The following is an 18,007-nucleotide window of genomic DNA, read 5'->3' as shown; positions in this document are numbered from 1 at the left end:
GTATTATATGTCCACTGCTTTTTTCATCGTAAAGGACAACACACACCTTTATAAGTGGTGTTTAAGTAGCATATTCAAAAAATCATTCATTACTGCAAAGAGGGCCAGGCCTGATGCTGATGACTTATTAATGGGTTCCTAAGGTATTTCTGTTTTTTAAATAGAAGGAATGGATGTGCTGTGCTTTGCCCTGAGTTAAACAAGACAGCCTCTGTGTTGCCCAAAGGTGTTGCAAGGAATGTGTGTTCATTAGAGAGTTCAAGATCAACAGAAAAGAGAAAAAAAAAGTCGACATCTCCATTTGCACCCTTCAGCTTATTTAACATTAACTGTGTAAAACCAGGCCTCAGCCTTCTGCATTAATTTGGACAGGTGGACTGGCAGTGATGATACCTCATTCTGCCCTAGACTTTGTGACTTTGAGCAATTAACTTTCAGCCAAACACTGGTATGAGGCATGAAGGACACTTAGATGGTGGAGTTTCATCAACTTTCAGCCTGGATTACCTCTGAAAATCTCTTTAGTTTCTGTGGTTATGTAAAAGTCTAATGGATTTTCCATTTCCTGTTTCAATTTCAAGAAGAGGAAGCTTAAGGGGAGAACTTATGGCTTTCCAGGACTGCCTTAAAGGATGTTATAGAAAGGTGGGGACTGGTCTTTCCTACTATGGCTGCAGCAGGAGACCAGAGGAAATAGCCTTAAGCTGAGACAGGAGAGATCCAGACCAGGTATTGGGAAAAAATCACTGTTAGGGTTGGCAGGCATTGGAATAGGTTGCCCTGGTGGAGTCGCCATCCCTGAAGGTGTTTAAGAAGCATCTGGATCTGGGGGATGTGGTTTAGGAGTTACAAATGTGGTACTGGGTTGATATTTGGACTTAAAGATCTCTTCCAATGTTGATGATACTGTGATTCTGTTTATCCTATCAGCCTAAGGGGCTCAGTGGCTCTGTCTCTACTGACTCTCACTATTTGTCTTTTATTAATTGAGAACTTGAGCCCATGCTGGAATATCAATCGAAGTAAATTTTGTTGGTCCTGAATCGTGGTCAGTTTAATTGTTACTGTTTATACTATGAGTTTGAGTATGGTTCTGTTTATCTTAGTGGGATATATTGAAGACATTTTTGGGAAGTGAGGGGGTGAACTGAAGGCTTCAATTTGATTCTTAATTCTGTATTTCCCAGATATCAATAAATATTAAGATTTAGATTCTCAGCTGTTCACTGGTTATTACTTCTCTACTGGAATCAGGAACAAGAACTGCTGCACTTGGCTAAGAACAAGCTAAATTTATAAATTAACAACATAAAAGACTGGTTCACTCCCATACATTGTATTATTGTTTCTTTTACTTCTCTCTTGTGTCTTGTCTATTAAAGAGACATTCAGATAATCTAATTGCAGCATTTTGGGCATCAATACTAAGCCCTCTGCTACTCAAGACAGCCTCTCTCAGGTTCTAGACCTTCTCCATCAAGTGTAACAAAAGTGTAGATAACCTTGACGTTTCATACTTTGAATGGCACTTCAAAGTAATTCCTCCAGCTGGGTTAACCCTGCCCTGAGTGTAGGAACTATCTTGTCAGAGGTTTTTATGGTGTAGTCTGAGAGGATGCCTACTAGAGTTTCTGGGAGAATGCAGAGAATGTTCTAGTTAATATGAGACCTGCAAACATGAAGCTGTGGCTCCACGCAGCCGGCTCACAGATTTGGATGACTTCCTGAAGAATGTGTCTTGCTGGAAATGGAATGCACTACAGGTTTTAAACAGCAGCCTAACTACCCCAACTTTGTGGAAATGACAAACCCTTCTGAGCACTAAAGGCTGCCATGAGCCTGAGGGGAGAAGGGGAGTGTGCAGCTGGATGTGTGTGCGTATTTGCAAAGAAGGGAGGAGCGATGAGGAAAGTTTCTCCTATGAAAGAAATGATCTAATTTGAAGCAAGTCTCTCATGGGAAGAGCTGTGACAGAGGCTGCTCTGTTCCTGTTAATTTTCACAGTGCAGCTGTCAGCGGGTCTGTAAATAGTACTCTGCGAAGCCAACGCTTCCTATCCACACATCAACCATTCAATTAACAGAAGAACAGAAGAAGGAAATAAAGTGCACCACAGCCTTCTATCACGGCTTTGATGTTTTCCAGCAATTTATGAAAGTGTACACAAATCTAATTACAAGCCCCACTGCTTCCCATTTACATGGAGCTCCTCAAGTTCAGAGCTGTTTATATCAAAATAATTGTTAAAAATACCTCAGCTGATCTACGGCATTGTGGCCCCCCACTCACCGGAGCCACCAGGCTGCTCCTCCCAGGGAGTTCCTGCCGACTCAGTGCTTTGGTGCAGCCTGCTCCTGCAAAATCTGCATCCCCACCACTCTGAGAGCACAGCACCCAGGCTGCAGCCTCACCGTGCCCACAAAAGCCCATTGCCCTCCTTTGCTCCACCTGCTCAGAGCTCCTTCTGCAGGCTCCCCACTGCTTCCCCTCCACCCCTGATGCACCTAAATATTCTCTGCCATGTTAGTGGGGCTGAGCACAGCTGCTCAGCCTCTTTCCACCGTGGGGCTGTGTCTGAAGGCAGCTTCACAGAGCTCTGCACAGTCGTATCTGCACGGTGGGAATGTGCAGCAATAACAGCAGCGCTCATTAGCGGGAGCTGGGGGTGGTTTCCTTGCTGGGGTGCCTGAGCATCCAAAGCCAGGAAGATGAGAACCCCATTAGCCATTAGTTTGAAAGAGGCCACTGCACAGGACAAAGACACTTCTAAGTCCTGGCGTAGTGCCTGGCACCCCTGCCTATGCCAGAGTGTTGGAACTAGGTGATCTTTAGGGTCCCTTCCTACACAAACCATTCTGTGATTCTTGGGGCAGATAATCTCATATTTAAGTCACTCTTCCCTGATAAGCCAAACAGGTGACAAATTCCTTCAGCATAAATAATGGCAAAAAATCTCTTATGGTGTGAGGGGATAGACAGTACGCTGTCTAAGGAAAGAAAACAATTATTTCACCTGACTGTTACCCATGTTTGACTGTTACCCATGAAGTCCAAATGGGTGCACTTCCAAAGAACGTGATGGACAGAGGCTCAAAATCAACTGCATTCAAGGTGCTATGCCATTCATATTTTCTTGCTTAATAAAAAGTGTAAAGTACAACAACTAGAGATCTAATCCATATGTCATCTAACAACACTGAGCAATAATTGCATATTTTGATATAGGTGGTTCCTGGACAGAGGTTTGAATTTGGTTTTGTCATTTGTGTTGATAAGAGCTGCATGGAAAAATATTTAAATGAAAGCCCCCAAGTTAATGAAGTTGTGCATTGCAGTGCTCCAGTTTTTTCAAAGTTCAGCTAAACTGAATCTCTCTCTGAAAGGCAGACGTCTGTTCAGTGCTTGTGTCCAAGTCTTACATTTTCACTTTCCACAAAACCAAGGATTCCACCTGAAAAGTAATTTTCATGGAAAATGTTGAGCCAGCTGTAGACAGACTTGGGATGCTATTGTCTGGATGCAGAGGAAATGCAGTGCTTTGACCAAGCTGCTGCAGGCTTCTGTAGTAAAACAAAGAGAGAATTTGGCTTGTGTGTGAGGAGAAGCCACCTTACAGAAGTCTGGAGGTCTTGATGGCCTTAAACATTAATTAAAGTTATGGAATAAACATAGTGCTGACAATTAGTGTGTTAAGCAAGTTCACAGCTCATCTAATGGAACAGGAGTCAGGGGACTGTGCTGCAGGATGCCTGGTTTCTGAATTCCAAATTGCTTTATCTGGGCAACAAACATCCAGGAGAGATTTCAGGCCTCCCCACACTGGGTGTGAGGTGTCCACTTTAGCCTGCACTGACTTTATCTTTAGTTTTTAAGCAGTACTTGTCCTTTTTTCATTCTGAGTTACACTTTGGATGAAGAACCACTATTTTGGAGCTGGAATTGATGCCTAAAATTAGCTAAAAAGCACACTTCTATTTGGGCTTGCCTATTAGTTTGACAGGTTTCAAAATCTATTTCTGTAAAATAAAATTTCTCCAGAGGTATTTATTTCCCTCTATTGATTATAAGAGAAACTTAGATGACAAACTTAGATGACAGCCTCAGATATGAGTTTCTTAACTTCTGGATGTCTCAAATTAGGTTAGGTGAGTCCCACCTCAGGTATTCAGCCTAAGTCTGTTATTGAGTTATTCATTATAATGGGACAGGCATGCCCAGAAGGTGATATTACCCATCCTAGCACAGAAAAAGTGAAGAATGCACAAATGCTTAGTAATGTCTCTCCCTCCTTTCTGCAGAAATCCTAGAAGATATTTAGAATAGGTCACAAACTTTCAGACTGTTAAAGATAAGTCATGCAGGAAATGTTTGCAGTAACAGTACTATTCAACCCCTCCCAGGAATGAATTCATAACCAAAGAAATTTTGAGTTGCCACAGTGGATGCGATGGGGAAAGGGGGTGCAAAAATACTCTATTTTTTAATCCTGTGTAGCTTCTGGGTAGAATAGTATTTGCTGTGACTTAAATGTGCATGATTCTGCCCCTCTACTCCACTAAGACCCCTCCAGCTCTGGGGCCCAAACATAGGAAAGACATGGAGCCGTTGGATTGAGCCCAGAGGAGACCACAAAGGTGCTCAAAGGGCTGGGGGACCTCTCTTGTGACATTTTGGCACCTTCCTGTGCTTTATGGGCTACAAGAGAGCTGGAGAGGGGCTCTTGATAAAGTCTGGAGTGATAAAACAGAGGGAATGGCTTCAGACTGAAAGAGGGCAGACTTAGGTCAGCTCTTAGGAAGAAATTTATTCCTGTGAGGGTGGTGAGGCAGTGGAGCCTGTTGCCCAGGGAAGCTGTGGGTGCTCCATCCTTGGCAGTGACCAAGGCATGCTTGGATAAGGCCTTGACCAACCTGTAATGCTGCTAATGGACACGTAGATGATCTTTAAGGTCCCTTTCAAACCACTCTAGGATAGCTCAGTGGAGTTTTGGAAGAGTCTGTTCTGTGTGGGTGGATGGACAAGGCCACATCTTAGATTTGTGTGATGTGTTCTGCAGAATGTTTCTTCAACATTTGGCTGTTGCCCAGATATGAAGGCATGGGGAGAAGGAGAAAACCAAGTTGAGGATGATGCCTAGGAAGGAGCATGACTGACAAGTAGAAGGATAATATTGTTCACAGTGATCGAGGATGGAGATGGAGGATAGAAAAGATAGGGAGGAGAAGTTCAGAGCTCAGTTTTATACATATTGAGCTTGTTCTGACAGTTAAACATCAATCAGGAGATACTGGAAAGATGGACCAAGATTTTGGGTTGGACTGGAGTCAGTCCTGAAGCAGAGGAATTAGATCTGCAAGCTGTCACTACAGCAGTAGCAGCTGAATTTGTGTTGGTGGAAAAGGCTGTTAGGGACAAGGCTTGGATGAGGAAGAGAAGAGAATGATAGGAAGAGACCTGTTTATGTCTCCATATGGATGGGAAACAGAGACAGGAGGGGATCGAGTAATCAAAGCTGAAAGTACAGGACATATAATTGCTGTAAATATTCTAAATACAGGCAAAAGTACATGAAGGTTATGGTCTCTTATAAAGGATGATACAGAGATCCAGAAAAACACTCTCATAAAGTTGATGAGCTGATAGAAAACACGATCTAGAAAGACAAAAAGGAAGCTCTCTTGACAGGTGGGTATAGAAGGAACTTTGTGCCTGCGCAAATGAAGGGGATTCGGGTAGCTTATTTCTAAAGGAAATTGATTGTGTAAAAATTGGAAGGATTTAGACTTGGTGGACCCTTAGGAGAAACAAGTGCCTTGCATAGAGAAATTGGCTTGTAATGGCTGATGGTCAGGCACTTGTCCAAGGTAAGGTTAATTAAAAAAAAAAAAGAAAAAAAAAGAAAGGAACTTTCATAAAAGAAAGTTGCCTTTTGAAACTATTAGGCAACATATGTTGTGTGAACAGGAAGTCACAGTAGAGCAATAATCCTGACAGCTGTGGAGAAAGAGGAGTCTGCCGCAGGAACGAACGGCTCGAGACCTGACAAGAATGATGATGGATGCCCTGCTGGTGGTACACGAGGACAAACCAAGAGATGCTGAAATTGGCTGAACCACAGGAGCAACGTTGAGTTGGTATCACATCTGGACAAGCCAGGCCAGTCCTAGTGGCCAGAGGAATGGAAGGGGGCTGAAGGAAGATGGCAGAAATGCCCCCCTCCTTCCCAAGCACGGTGGGCTGCGTCAGCGTCTCACCACGAGGTGGCTGCATTTCCCTGTGAACGTCCAGGCAAGTCCTGAGCAACGCTGCACACCCCAAAGTACCACGGAAACAAGAATGGGCACAGAGATCCCGGTAGGATTTGGCCTCTCCCATTCGAACAGCCGCAGAAATTTTGAGCCATTGTGAGAAAAACCTGTTGTGCTCCACGTGCTTCGTTGAGTGTTGGTCACTCTGCAGGTCCTCACGGGTCTGCAAAGACGTGGTCGCAGTGTCGTGCCTGCTTTTAGCTCATGGGGACACAAGGCAATGCCATGTAACTTAGCTTGTAATGAAGAGGAGGAAATTAATTGTCTCCTTGCCTTTTTCTGTGAACTGTGATACCCGGCCAATCCATGGAAACTTGTGAATCCATGGAAACTTGATTCTGAGTCTGGGATGGGCATCTAGTAAAGGATAAATTGTGTTGCTTTTTCAGATGCCAAGGTCTGGTTATTAAAGAATATTTCTGTGGCAGGTATTTGAGTCAGATAAGTCAAGAGGACAAATGGTCCCACAAAATTGACCCACAAAGTGGCCAAATTCTCAGGTGTTTTGTATATCCTAAGCTCAGGTGATACCACGAGGATGGAGTTATAAGTTGTTTCCATGAGGTTTTGAGATGAGTATGTTTTTGTATCCAAAGTGTTCTGCAAGTAGGAAGAGAAAGGTCTGGGGAGGAATAATGATATTTTGGGTATACTAGATCTAGATAAAATCTTTAACTCTCCCTGTGTTCTGTCTGTTTTCTCATGTCTTCCTCTTGCCTTTGTTACAGGAATTAGCAGGGTTTTTGGGATGAGGACTGACTTTTTACTAAACCTTTTTGCACTACCCTGATTGAAATTCCTGATGTTGGTCTACAGACATTACCACTTTGGTCCAAGTTTGCAAGAAAGTCACTGAAAGTACCTCTTAAACCTGCGTCAGGAAAGATGTCCCTAATAGATCAGCATTGGACGTGAGCATCAAGACCAACATCTGGTTTTGTTAGAAGGAGCCTTCTTGGAAGAGACTCTTAAAAGTATTTAAATACTTCAAAATATGGAGATCCCATCTTTGAGGAGACTTTTTTTGGTACCATCACTGGTGAACGTGTACTGTTTTTAAACTGATTTGTCTAAGATGGAGTTCCAAGAAATGAGATCTTGATGGTTTGTTAGTTTTAGAAACCTTTTTGCTTGTAAAGAGTTTTCCATTTTCAGCCCTGCAAAGATCCACAGAAAATCTGTCGGGCCTAGTTTAAACTTATTTGGATAAATTCATGAATTTACATTAGAGTCACTTATTGAAAGGGAGATTTTACACCCTCAAATATTTTTAATTGAGCTTTCTTGTGTCTTTTCCAAGTTGTCAGCATGCCTCTTAGCTTTCCGTGATTTACACTATGAATAATTAGTAATAAAAATAATACACTATTATAATAAACCAAAATAAGTTATACCAGATTTCCTTCTCCTACTGACAGTGGAATGCCTTACACTCTTCTCTGTCTCATGATGGTGTGCAAATATCTATTTGCATAGAAAATACAACCCCATTTCTCTTTTATTGAGCAATCAGACTTGAAACCCCATGTGACTAGAAATTTGTGCAAGTGGACTGATCCCTCAGATGTTTCCTGGAAGATCCTGTAATTGGTCTGACACAAAGGGCAGGTGTAGGGAACCAGACTTAAGCCTAGGTTGGCACTTTTGTGGTAACAGTGAAAGGCACCCATCACTGTTGTGATTTGTCTCTAGCTCCTATTACCATGTTCTGAACATGCTTCTCTCTGCTGACTGCTGGCAAAAAGTTCTTTATCCTTTGCCTAGAGACAGGAACTCTCTGAGGAGGGAAAATGAAGAAATCCTTAGACACCAGTTACTACTTGATTCATCCCTCTGAAACGTTAAAGGTTGTGCTCATGGTGAGTCTGGCTCAAAGTTTTTGGCATGGGTGACCCTGTATGCCTTTTTTTTTTTTTTTCAGGACATCAAAACTGCTGGTGACAGAACACAGCACCCACAGGGGTTCTGTGCCTGTGAGGAATGACAGTGTCATCCCAGCTCTGAGCAGTTAAGCACTCCCAAGGCCCTGGGCCTTCCTGGATGATGAGTTGCAGAGCACAGATAAATAATTTCCCCAGTCGGGTCACAGGCAGCCAGGGCTGGCCCAGTTCTCGCTTGTGTTACAGAGCTACTCACCGGCATTGTCTGGCTGCCATGCAAGGCATTGATGGCAGCTTGGGCCTCTGCATGTGAAGAGTATTTCACAAATGCACACCCTGGAAGAGGAAAAAGAAGAGCGTAAGACAGTCTGCATGGATAGCATGAAATTCCATCTAGCTAAATATCCTGTCCTCAGAACTAACCAATGATAAAACAAAAAGAATGTGTCCTGGTTCTTTTCCAGGTCCAGACATCAGAAGCCTGAGGACCTCTTAAGGCTATACTGCTTCCAGAATTCCTACATTGCTTGTAATGAGTACTGACAGACACAAACTTAGCAAGCACATCTTGAATCTAGTCATGTTTTGACCTCCACAGCTTTCCACGGCAGAATCTTGCAGTTTTACAATTTATTGGGTGAAAAAGCTGTTTCTTTTACTTGTATTAGAATCAATGCAGAGTGTTCCTCCCTCTGTGGTTGTGAGAAACAATATGAAAGCATGTTCAAGTTATTGGAAAGCTGCACATACTTGATACAAGCAACCACAGGACAAATGTACAGAAGGCATTCAAGTTACTCCAAACCCACAAGGTACCTCATCATATCACTGCTTGGTAGAGCTCTGTGACAGACTGCCCAGAGCTTGTCTTGGCTCTGAGCCACTTAGGTCTGGCAAAGCATGAGACACCTTCTGGTGAAGTAGCAGGGGTGGGAGAGGTACCCATGTGTTGATTACCATCCTGTCACCACTAAAACTTGAATCTTAGTTTTTCATAGCTGCAAAGTCAGTGCCTGTGTAGGTGTTCTCTTCTGGACATTAGGGAAATGTGGGCAGTGTTCCTCTGGCCTGTATTGCTGTGTGGGAATGTCACACCAAACTCCTACAGAAGGTTTTGGGGCAGAAAGGTGCAGTTATGGATATGTGCTGGAGTGCAAAAATGATCAACATTTCAAAGGGTTACATGCTCTTCTAGGGTGGGGGAAAGTATTGCCAACACTCCCAGCTACAAGCAAACTGACTCAGAGACGGGAAGGGTAATTTCCATATGCTAAGGCGGTTTTTGGAACAGATTGGGAGAGATCTGAGAAGTTTTGGCTTCCATCCCCTTCTATTACTACCATTGACTTTTGAGCTTTTAATAAATTTTCAAAGCCCTCTTGGTTTCCCTGAAGGGGTGCAGATTGCAGGGCACAGGATGCCAGTCCTGACAGTGGGATGGTTCTCCTTCAGCCCCTTTGCAGCATCTTTAGGAGATCTTCACACCCTGTTGGATCCCGACAGTGCAGGGTGGAAAATGAAGCGACACAACTTGCAAAGTGGAAGAGTGAACCCCAAAGGTCCCTAAAATCATCGCTGCAGGCTGATAGAACTGAGACTGAAAAAAGTAGTGATAGCCCCTTCTAAAAATAATATACACATATCTTACAGTTCACTTTGAGAGCTGTTCACTTTGCATCACCCTCTCAGCACTGTGCTCAGGCTGTATTTCAGGAAAGGCCCAATGATTATTGCTAATAGTTGGATCTAATTTATAAGGAGCTGAGAGGAGACAATCATGAGAAAATGAGATAGATAAACTTCAGCTGGAAACAATAGGGATCAATTATGACATAATCCCAGCCCAGCATTCCCGGGCTCCTGAGATACTGCGTCTTCCTCTTCATTAATCAGAGATAATCCAGAATTAGGGTGTTTAATTATTTGCAGAGGTTCTTTTGTACTTTCTGCCTCTAAAAAGAAGATGCTGATTAGCAAATATACAAAAGCTTTCCAGTTCCAGTCACCAATTTAATTTAGAGCAGGATTTTTGGCTGTGATGCTGCTGTCATGTTGAAGGCTTCACTCTTGTCAGTTGAAATTCACCCCTGTGCTGAGGGTCCTGATGGATCAGTGGAGCTGGATAAAGGTGGGAATAAAGGGAGTAGCAGGCATTTATCTTGTTTAATGCCCAGGATGCTAATGGGATCCCTCCTACTGCTTTCTATTAGCTGCTTCCAGTGGGTTTTGAGGTAGCAGGATGAATGAAAACTCAGGTTTTACTGGTGTAAATGACAAGGCAATAGCAGAGATCCCAACATTTTGTCCTTTTTTGTTTGTGCATTCAATCAGATGGCTTCTGTACACAACACCCCACGTGCACAAAATCTTCCTTTCCATTGTCACCAGAGCTGCCTCCAGGAGCTGGTGAGCTGAGGATGTGAGTCGTGTCACTCTTCTCAGAACAATGGTGTCCTTTTGACAGGAGCAACTCTGGAGAGTGAAGGGATTTTGACACGCACACAGATACAACCTCTGCTGAACAGGGTGATACATGCGCTTAAGGTTTTCTTGTTCCTTTTCTTCCACACTAGTGCTGGAAGGGCTGCCCTGACTGTTCTGTCAGCTTGGAGGAGACTGCAGAATCAGGCCCTAGGGTTGTAATTGCAGAGGGTGGTAGGGCTCTTGCTGTTGGAAATTTTTACTTTCTGAGTTATTGAGGCAGACTGCTGAATGGGGAAAAAAATTAAAAAGGGAAAAAGAATAGCTGCACAGAGAGCAGCAGCAACGAAGACTATGGGTCCTTCTGGATCCACTTCAGGTCTCTCACTGAGAACTCCTCCGTCCTTCCTGAACCCTGGTGAGCTTTACCTGGAGTCATGCAGAATCATTCCATCCTCTCCCAGGAAAGACAGGTGCTGCATTCCCTTTCAGAGTGAGAAATTCCTCAGTCCCAGCTCTTCTGCCACTGGGTTACCTGCTCCAGCCGCTGCTCCCAGCACTGTGACTCTTGCAGGAGGTATTTCTGCAGACCCTGAAGGCCATGCCCCGTGGCTCACAAGAGCACCCAGGGCTTCGGGAAAGGCTTTTGGCTATGCCTGGACTGTGATGGGATTAAACTGGGAAGCTACAACCCAGCTTCTAATAGCAGTGCTTGCCCTGAGCTACCTGAAGGGTGTGGAGGCTCACCACAGGGATACCTGGCAGGCTGGGTAGGATTTAAGTGCCTGGAATCTGACTGCTCTCTGGAATTTCGACAATCTGCTTGGATCTCAATTTACGTAGAATTTAAGCCTTATGGGTGTTACCCAAAATAAGTAGCTCACCAGCAATGTGTGTCACATATTGGTTTCTAGCAGATGGAAAACATTACAGACCAGGAATAACTTTGTGGGAGTTGTGGCTTGCCTGACTGTCTCCTAAGATAAGGGCACTAGCCTTAAGTTTTCCATTGGATTGACTGCTCTGTGTGCATGTGTGCATGCACGAAACTGTGTGTGTGTAAATTAGGAGCTTCACATTCTCAGTAAATAGCACCAGCAAATGGAAGCTGGTAATATTAACTCTGTCAAGGCTCAGTATTGATCCTGAACAGCTCAGTGAAACGTCAGCCTGAGACTGCAGCCTGCTAGCACTAATAATTAAACTGGTTAGCAATATGGAGCTGCCACTCAGATTCTGTCTTATAATGAAATTGTTTTAGAAGGAAAAAAAAAGAGATAGAGCAAGTACCAAGAAAACTCTGTGGGTTGGATCTCCTCTGGAATTTGTTTCTTACAGAACTCAGAATTTATTGCCTTTATTATTAGTCTGTTTAACTCCTTTGTCATTAGATTTTATTCCACATGGAAGCAGACAGACTTTTTTTTTTCTTTTCCAGAATTTACTGATTTGTTCAGTGAATGACGTGTTTAACTGTCTGCTGTTATGATTTTTGGAGCCTCTCTAGGATATCTGAGCCTACTACTTCCCCATGGGCCAGCCCCTGCCTTTGGGTGTTGTGCAAATAAAGTAATCACAAAACTGAAAAAAAGTGCCCATGGCTTATTTTCAGCCATTTATATCAGGTAGGCTGAGCTGTGCTGATGTGTATTGAACAGCTATGAGGCTAGTGTACAGTATTTTTTTGGCTACCAGTGATTTTATGGAATAACAATATCTTTCTCCAGTGCATCACTGTAATTTGGATTTTTTTGCCTTGCTGTTGCAAAAATGTGCTGGTTGATGTTGTCACTTGTCAAAATATCCAGTGAGATAAGAACTGTGTTGGCAGGACTGGACTCTTCTCTGGGTTGCACATGCCAGCACAGTTTATGCTATATTATATGCAGATCAATATCTAATGGACACGTTATACTGCAAAGAGGAGAAGGTTTCCCATTCAGATTGAAGTTACTCTGTCTAGAGACTTATGGGGGAAAAATATGACCTTCCTGCATAAAAGAGAAGCCTCATTCTCACACCTGGGCTGTAGCAGGTCTTTTGTGCTATCCAGATAAAACAAAGTGGCAGAAGGAGGAAAGGCACCTAGTTTTGCAATGAGGTATTTGCATGTTTCAAACAGTAAATGTGTAATATTTAAACTGGCACCTGTACCCCTGCAGCTGCAATCACTGATGGTGAGTCCATGCAAAGACCAAGTGAAGAAGAGAAATACCTGGGGCTGGTGGATGAGAGATAAACAGAGGCAATGATGGAGCCAGTGAGTCAAGATGTGAAGTAGCAATATGGGCTTTTTTTAAAGAGTCATCCTGTTCAATGGGCTGGGGGGAGCACATCATGAGGGAATGTAAAGGCCATGTTCAGAGGGGAGACATCAGTTTGCATGTGGTGAGACACAGCCAGTTGGAGATGTGTGTTTTACAGCACCACCAGCTTCCTCCTCTCAGGCACAGGCAGAGAGTGACAATGTAAAAAATGTGACCCCTCCTAAAGTAAGAGGTGCTGTTCTGGGGGCTGCATGGTACTTTTGTCACACCAGAAATTTATATTCACATGAAGAGCAGTGTCTAGCTCAGCAGAAAGCATCCCTCACCTTTGCTGTTGCCATCGGGTCCCCGAAGGATCGTGCACTCCTCGATGTTGCCAAACGCCTCGAATAGCCTGCGCACATCGTCTTCCGACTGCTGCTTATTGAGCATGCCCACAAAGAGTTTTCTGTCTTCTGGAACAAAATAAAGAGATGCTTACCATATTTCAGGGAGGATGGGAAAGCCAAGACGGCTCAGTATCACATGCAACACAAACAGTGACTTCACCAAGGTGACACATCTCAGAAGCTGCTAGCCTATTCAGGTGGCTGGCTCAAAAAACCTTAACAGCCTCTGACTTCACGTGAGTACTTGGAAATAATCCAGCAAACTTTGGAAAAACCAAACCACAAATTAAAATGGTTTGTTTATATATAAAATCTTTATCTGCCTCTTAAAATCTAGGCACCAAAGTCTTCCAAATCAGCTCCTTCTGATCAGTTTTTGCAGTCGGTTTGCAGTAACTGAAATGACAACATTGCTCAGACTGCAATCCAAGAGGAATGTGATAAATATAGTATATTGGAACTGAGTCCAAATGAAAAATAACATAAGTTAGTAGCCCTCGCAATACTAAATAAGTTGCACAAAAAAAATGTATAACATAAGCTTTTTAAAATCAGGATGTAACAGAAGTCACAGCCTGTAAACTGGAGATTTGTCATTCATGCCCACTCAGAGACATGTATCTACAAGTTTGGATGAGATTTTTAATATACTTATAAAGTTCATTTGAAATAAGCCCAAAGTTTTTGAAACTTAAATTGTGTTTTGAAACATAAAGTTAACTTATATGATTGCTAATATCTGAGATAGCTCAGGCAGGTGGTATTTCATGCCAAAGCAGGATGTTTTCTGCTAGTGGATAATTGCATTTTGAACAAGGATGCTCAGTGTGACCCAGCACTGTGCACTCACAGCCCAGAGAGCCAGACGTGTCCTGGGCTGCATCCAGAGCCCCGTGGGCAGCAGGGCAGGGAGGGGATTCTGCCCCTCTGCTCTGCTCTGCTGAGACCCACCTGGAGCACTGCACCCAGAGCTGGGGTCCTGCACAGGAGGGACAGGGACCTGCTGGAGTGAGCCCAGAGCAGGAACTGGAATGAGATCTTCAGGGTCCCTTCCAAGCCAAACTATTCTATGATTTATACTTGGACTTAAACCAAGTTTGGGGATTCTCATGAGATACCTCCAGAAAATATTGGTGAAAACAATTGATCGTCAGAAGAATCTCAGAGGGGGCTGCGTGACACCTCTCAATCAGATTTCTGTTCAAAGACTACTACCATTACTCCCAGAAAAAAAGGAAATTTGCATAGTTTACATGGTGTATGTAAACAGGCCATTTGCACATGATTCATAAATGTCTTATTTATGATTCATTAAACACTATGTAAATGTGTGAACCAAGAGGGTTTTTTCAGAGCACGTTACAGAGCAGATGTAACTAATTTGAATAAATACATGTAAATATCTAAATAATTTTTTAAAAAAATTAATTTATTTTTTTAGTGTACAGGTTAACCTGAAGCTGAACAAAACGCTGGTTTGCAATAACCCTTTTCTGGCTGACTAATTGGGCAATTCATGTCACTTTTGTTCACTGAGAAATCACTGGAGTAGGCAATCTGCTCTGCTTCAACCAGTGTTTGATCAAAATTCCCCTCTCCAAGATGCACCTGCACATTGGCAAATTACTTTACAGCCTTGGATGTGAATAATTTTTCATGCAGTGGCTATTGAATGAGGATATTAGGAGCTTTCAACCCTGCAGTCGAGTTATCCACGACAACCAAAAGTGTACTGCCCACAGAAAAGCAGGAATTATGTTGCCTTCAGTTAGGCTGCTGAGCTGGTAGGAAAAATAGGTTTAGGGAGATACAGGTACGCTTCTGACAGGTCAGAAAAACAGAAATTGCCTTCTGACAGACATGTTAAAGCAAGAAATATTCTTACTTTATGTTGGAATTGATTAGGTAGAGAGGTGTTTTCAAGTCCTTGCTGGCAACAAAAAATTCAGATTGTAGTGGTGCACAAAGCCCCACCTTACACCATGCAGCTTGTAGGTTGTCTCCACCTCACAAGAAGGTGATTTGGACATGTGAAAGGCTTGTTTTCCCAATGGCCAAAGTGTCCTGTAAGAGACTCTCCAAGATGTGAGGTACAAGCCTTAGAGAAGCAGCTACTGAAGCTCACTGTGTGCTCTGGGGAGTATCTCTGAGTCTGGGGCAGGGCAGAGCCTTGGGGAATGTGTCCAGTCCAAAGTCCAAAGGTTTCCCAGAAGAAAACCCACCCAGCAGATGGGACCAGCTTCCTGCAAGGTATTTTAGTAAGGGGGCAGATCAGCTGGAAAGAACTAGGAACATGATTAGGAAAAGGTTTTGCCTAGAAACTTTGAGTCTGTTAAATGCTTCCAGCACAACAGAAGAGTGTTATATTGTGCTTTATACAGCTTTCCCTGTTCCAAATAAGCTGCATCAGCAAAAGCACTCCTATAGCTGTGTAACTGTTTTCACCAGACTTTTTGCTAATATAAATGTATCATTTAAAAAAAAAATCACATCCCTCCTCTGTCAGCAAAACTCTCTAGTGTGGAACTGGCCTGAAACTGCCTTGTCTGGTCTAGTTTATGCAAGCTAAAGCTGGGTGTTTTAGGAACCACTCAAAGTATTATTTTTACATCCCCCCACCCTGCCCCTTTGCAGTACACTGGGCTGCACTGGCTGGCAGATGAGGTGGTGCTTTGGTGAGCTGCCCATGAGAGGGTCAGGGACCATCAGGAGCAGGCTGTGTCAAAGGGGAGGATCACCTTCCCCAGGAACTGCTGGTCCAGGGGAGATGGAGTGAAGGGGATCCCCATGGACAGCCACTGCTTGGACATCACTTCCAGCCCTGTCTCCAAATCAGCATCCTGAAAAACAGCACCCTGTGTAGTCAAGGGAATAATTTGTTATATCTGCCATCTCCTAACTCTACACAATCACACACTAGACTGATAAAAAATGAGTCGATTTAACAAGTTTTTTTTTACTTTCAGTAGTTTCTGTAACAAAGTGCTGCATTTGCCTCTCACATCCCAGCTCTTTCAGGGAGCTCAACACTGTGTTTTAATGACACTCTTCATATGTCCTGAGTAGAAAAAGGGAGGGAAGAGTCCAGCAGAAGGGATCATTCAACGTATTCCAGGACTTGGCTAATGAGTTTATCCTCTAATGGTCTTTTATGAGGCTCCTACACCCTAGGCACCATCATACACTAATCTTCCACATCTCAAACAAAAATCTGACATGCCACGCACAAAAAACCTTCTTCTGATTTGTAAATATGTCTAAATAAGGCCATGAGTTTGCAAGAATAAAATGAAGAGGGGATGTGCCGAGTGTCATCAAGGTGTGTCTTTAGCATGTGTGCACACCACTGGTGCTCCTCACCAGGTGTTTCCAGTGTCCTCTAGTGAGATTTGAGGCCACCTCATCCTACAAATTCAGAGTTTTAGGCTGCACACAAGCCTGGAGCAGTCTTGGATGATTCTGTCCCTAAGCTCTGGCTGCCTGTAGGGTCTGTCTCTATCAACAATAGTCCACCCATATCACCATCCTGAGTCCCATGCTTCCTCCTTTTCCATTGTTCTAGCTACATGTGTCTCAGGATCCCCACCTGAATTTCAGAGCATTGGGTAGACTCAGTCCCCTATCCTCTCCCCCGCCAGGCTCAATGCTCAATGCCATTTCAGGCTGTGGGACTGCCCTGCAACATTGCAAACTGAACGTGAGCCTCTTCTCCTCACGTTTTTGTCTTCCCTCATGATTGTACACCCCATTATCAGTCTCCTTCTACAAGCTGAGTCCATCATGCCTGCTTTGCCATGGAAATATACAAACATGTATATTTTTGTGTATGGTGGCACCCAGGAGAGGTTAGGAGGTTTTTGCTGGTGAATTTTGATAATACTGAAAATTAAGTTCCTCTCAGGTCTGCCCCATTCTACCATAAACAAGTCACAACAGTGACAGGAGGCAGCACCCCAAGATCCTTACAGGAGGACGGGAAGGGAGAGAAAGACCACTGCAGTGACAAATCAGAGATCCCAGAGACGTCCCTTTGGTGATATTTCCAACATCCCTGTGGAACCAGGCTTCCCTCTTCTTGACCACTCTGCCAGGAATGGAGGCTCGTGCCTGTCAGGAAAATCTGGCTGCAAGGCAGGGTGGTGAAGAAACACAACTTGTCAGATAAATATACGGCATCTACAGACCTCCCTGCAGTGTTTATATGCAGCCTTGGCACCTTCCCCAGTGCAAATAGGGGTTAAATTATTCCCTGTTCTATTTGTATTTAAATGTTATGTTTCCATGATGAGTGTAAGGCAGAGGTGTCAGATGGGCCCGGGCGAAGGAGGCGGCGCACGTGAAAGGTGAAATAATAGAGCTCTGCAAACCAAGAGCTGAGAGGAGATGGGAAGGGGGAGAAGGGGGAGGACGGGCACTAATTAAAGAGACAGAAGGGACAATGAGATGCAGGATGTTTGACCCTCTGTGGAGCAAGAGGACAAGAACAAGAATCACAGCAATTGTGGAGGGACTGGGGGAAAATTAGGGTCACTCGCAGGGAGACATGACACAGGATTGTGTTTATCCAGATAGCTGTCGCTAATGCATGTGTGTGCGTGGGGGTACATTTAGATAAGAGTATATAAATACACTTGTGTTCTCGTATTCCTCATGCAAAACAAAGAGGAATCCTCGTATCGGGAAAGCACAAACTGGCTTTGCCATCTAGAACGCGGCTTCCGAGGCCTCGGAAATAAAGAGGG

General features: G+C 43.7%; 1 protein-coding gene across 16 annotated transcripts in view; it reads right to left on the bottom strand.

The window, feature by feature from the left end:
* Nucleotides 1–18,007, bottom strand: part of CELF4 (CUGBP Elav-like family member 4) — a 688,948-nt gene that overhangs the window by 87,588 nt on the left and 583,353 nt on the right. For 11 of the 16 annotated variants that reach the window (XR_004420789.1, XR_004420790.1, XM_033086042.1 and 8 more), the window contains exons 4-5: nucleotides 13,203–13,331; nucleotides 8,445–8,524 (exon numbers count right to left, since the gene is read on the bottom strand). Coding sequence is in view for 14 of the 16 variants with exons in the window: in XM_033086042.1 (XP_032941933.1) it covers nucleotides 8,445–8,524; nucleotides 13,203–13,331 (209 nt within the window). In the remaining 2 variants the exon portion in view is untranslated. The remainder of the gene's footprint in view (nucleotides 1–8,444; nucleotides 8,525–13,202; nucleotides 13,332–18,007) is intronic. The other 5 variants (XM_033086030.1, XM_033086035.1, XM_033086039.1 and 2 more) reach the window with 1 other exon arrangement.

The sequence above is a fragment of the Catharus ustulatus genome, chromosome Z, assembly GCF_009819885.2.
Source record: "Catharus ustulatus isolate bCatUst1 chromosome Z, bCatUst1.pri.v2, whole genome shotgun sequence".
Taxonomy (NCBI): Eukaryota; Metazoa; Chordata; class Aves; order Passeriformes; family Turdidae; genus Catharus; species Catharus ustulatus.
Note: the sequence above shows the minus strand (reverse complement) of the source record. Positions and strands in the feature narration are given on the sequence as shown.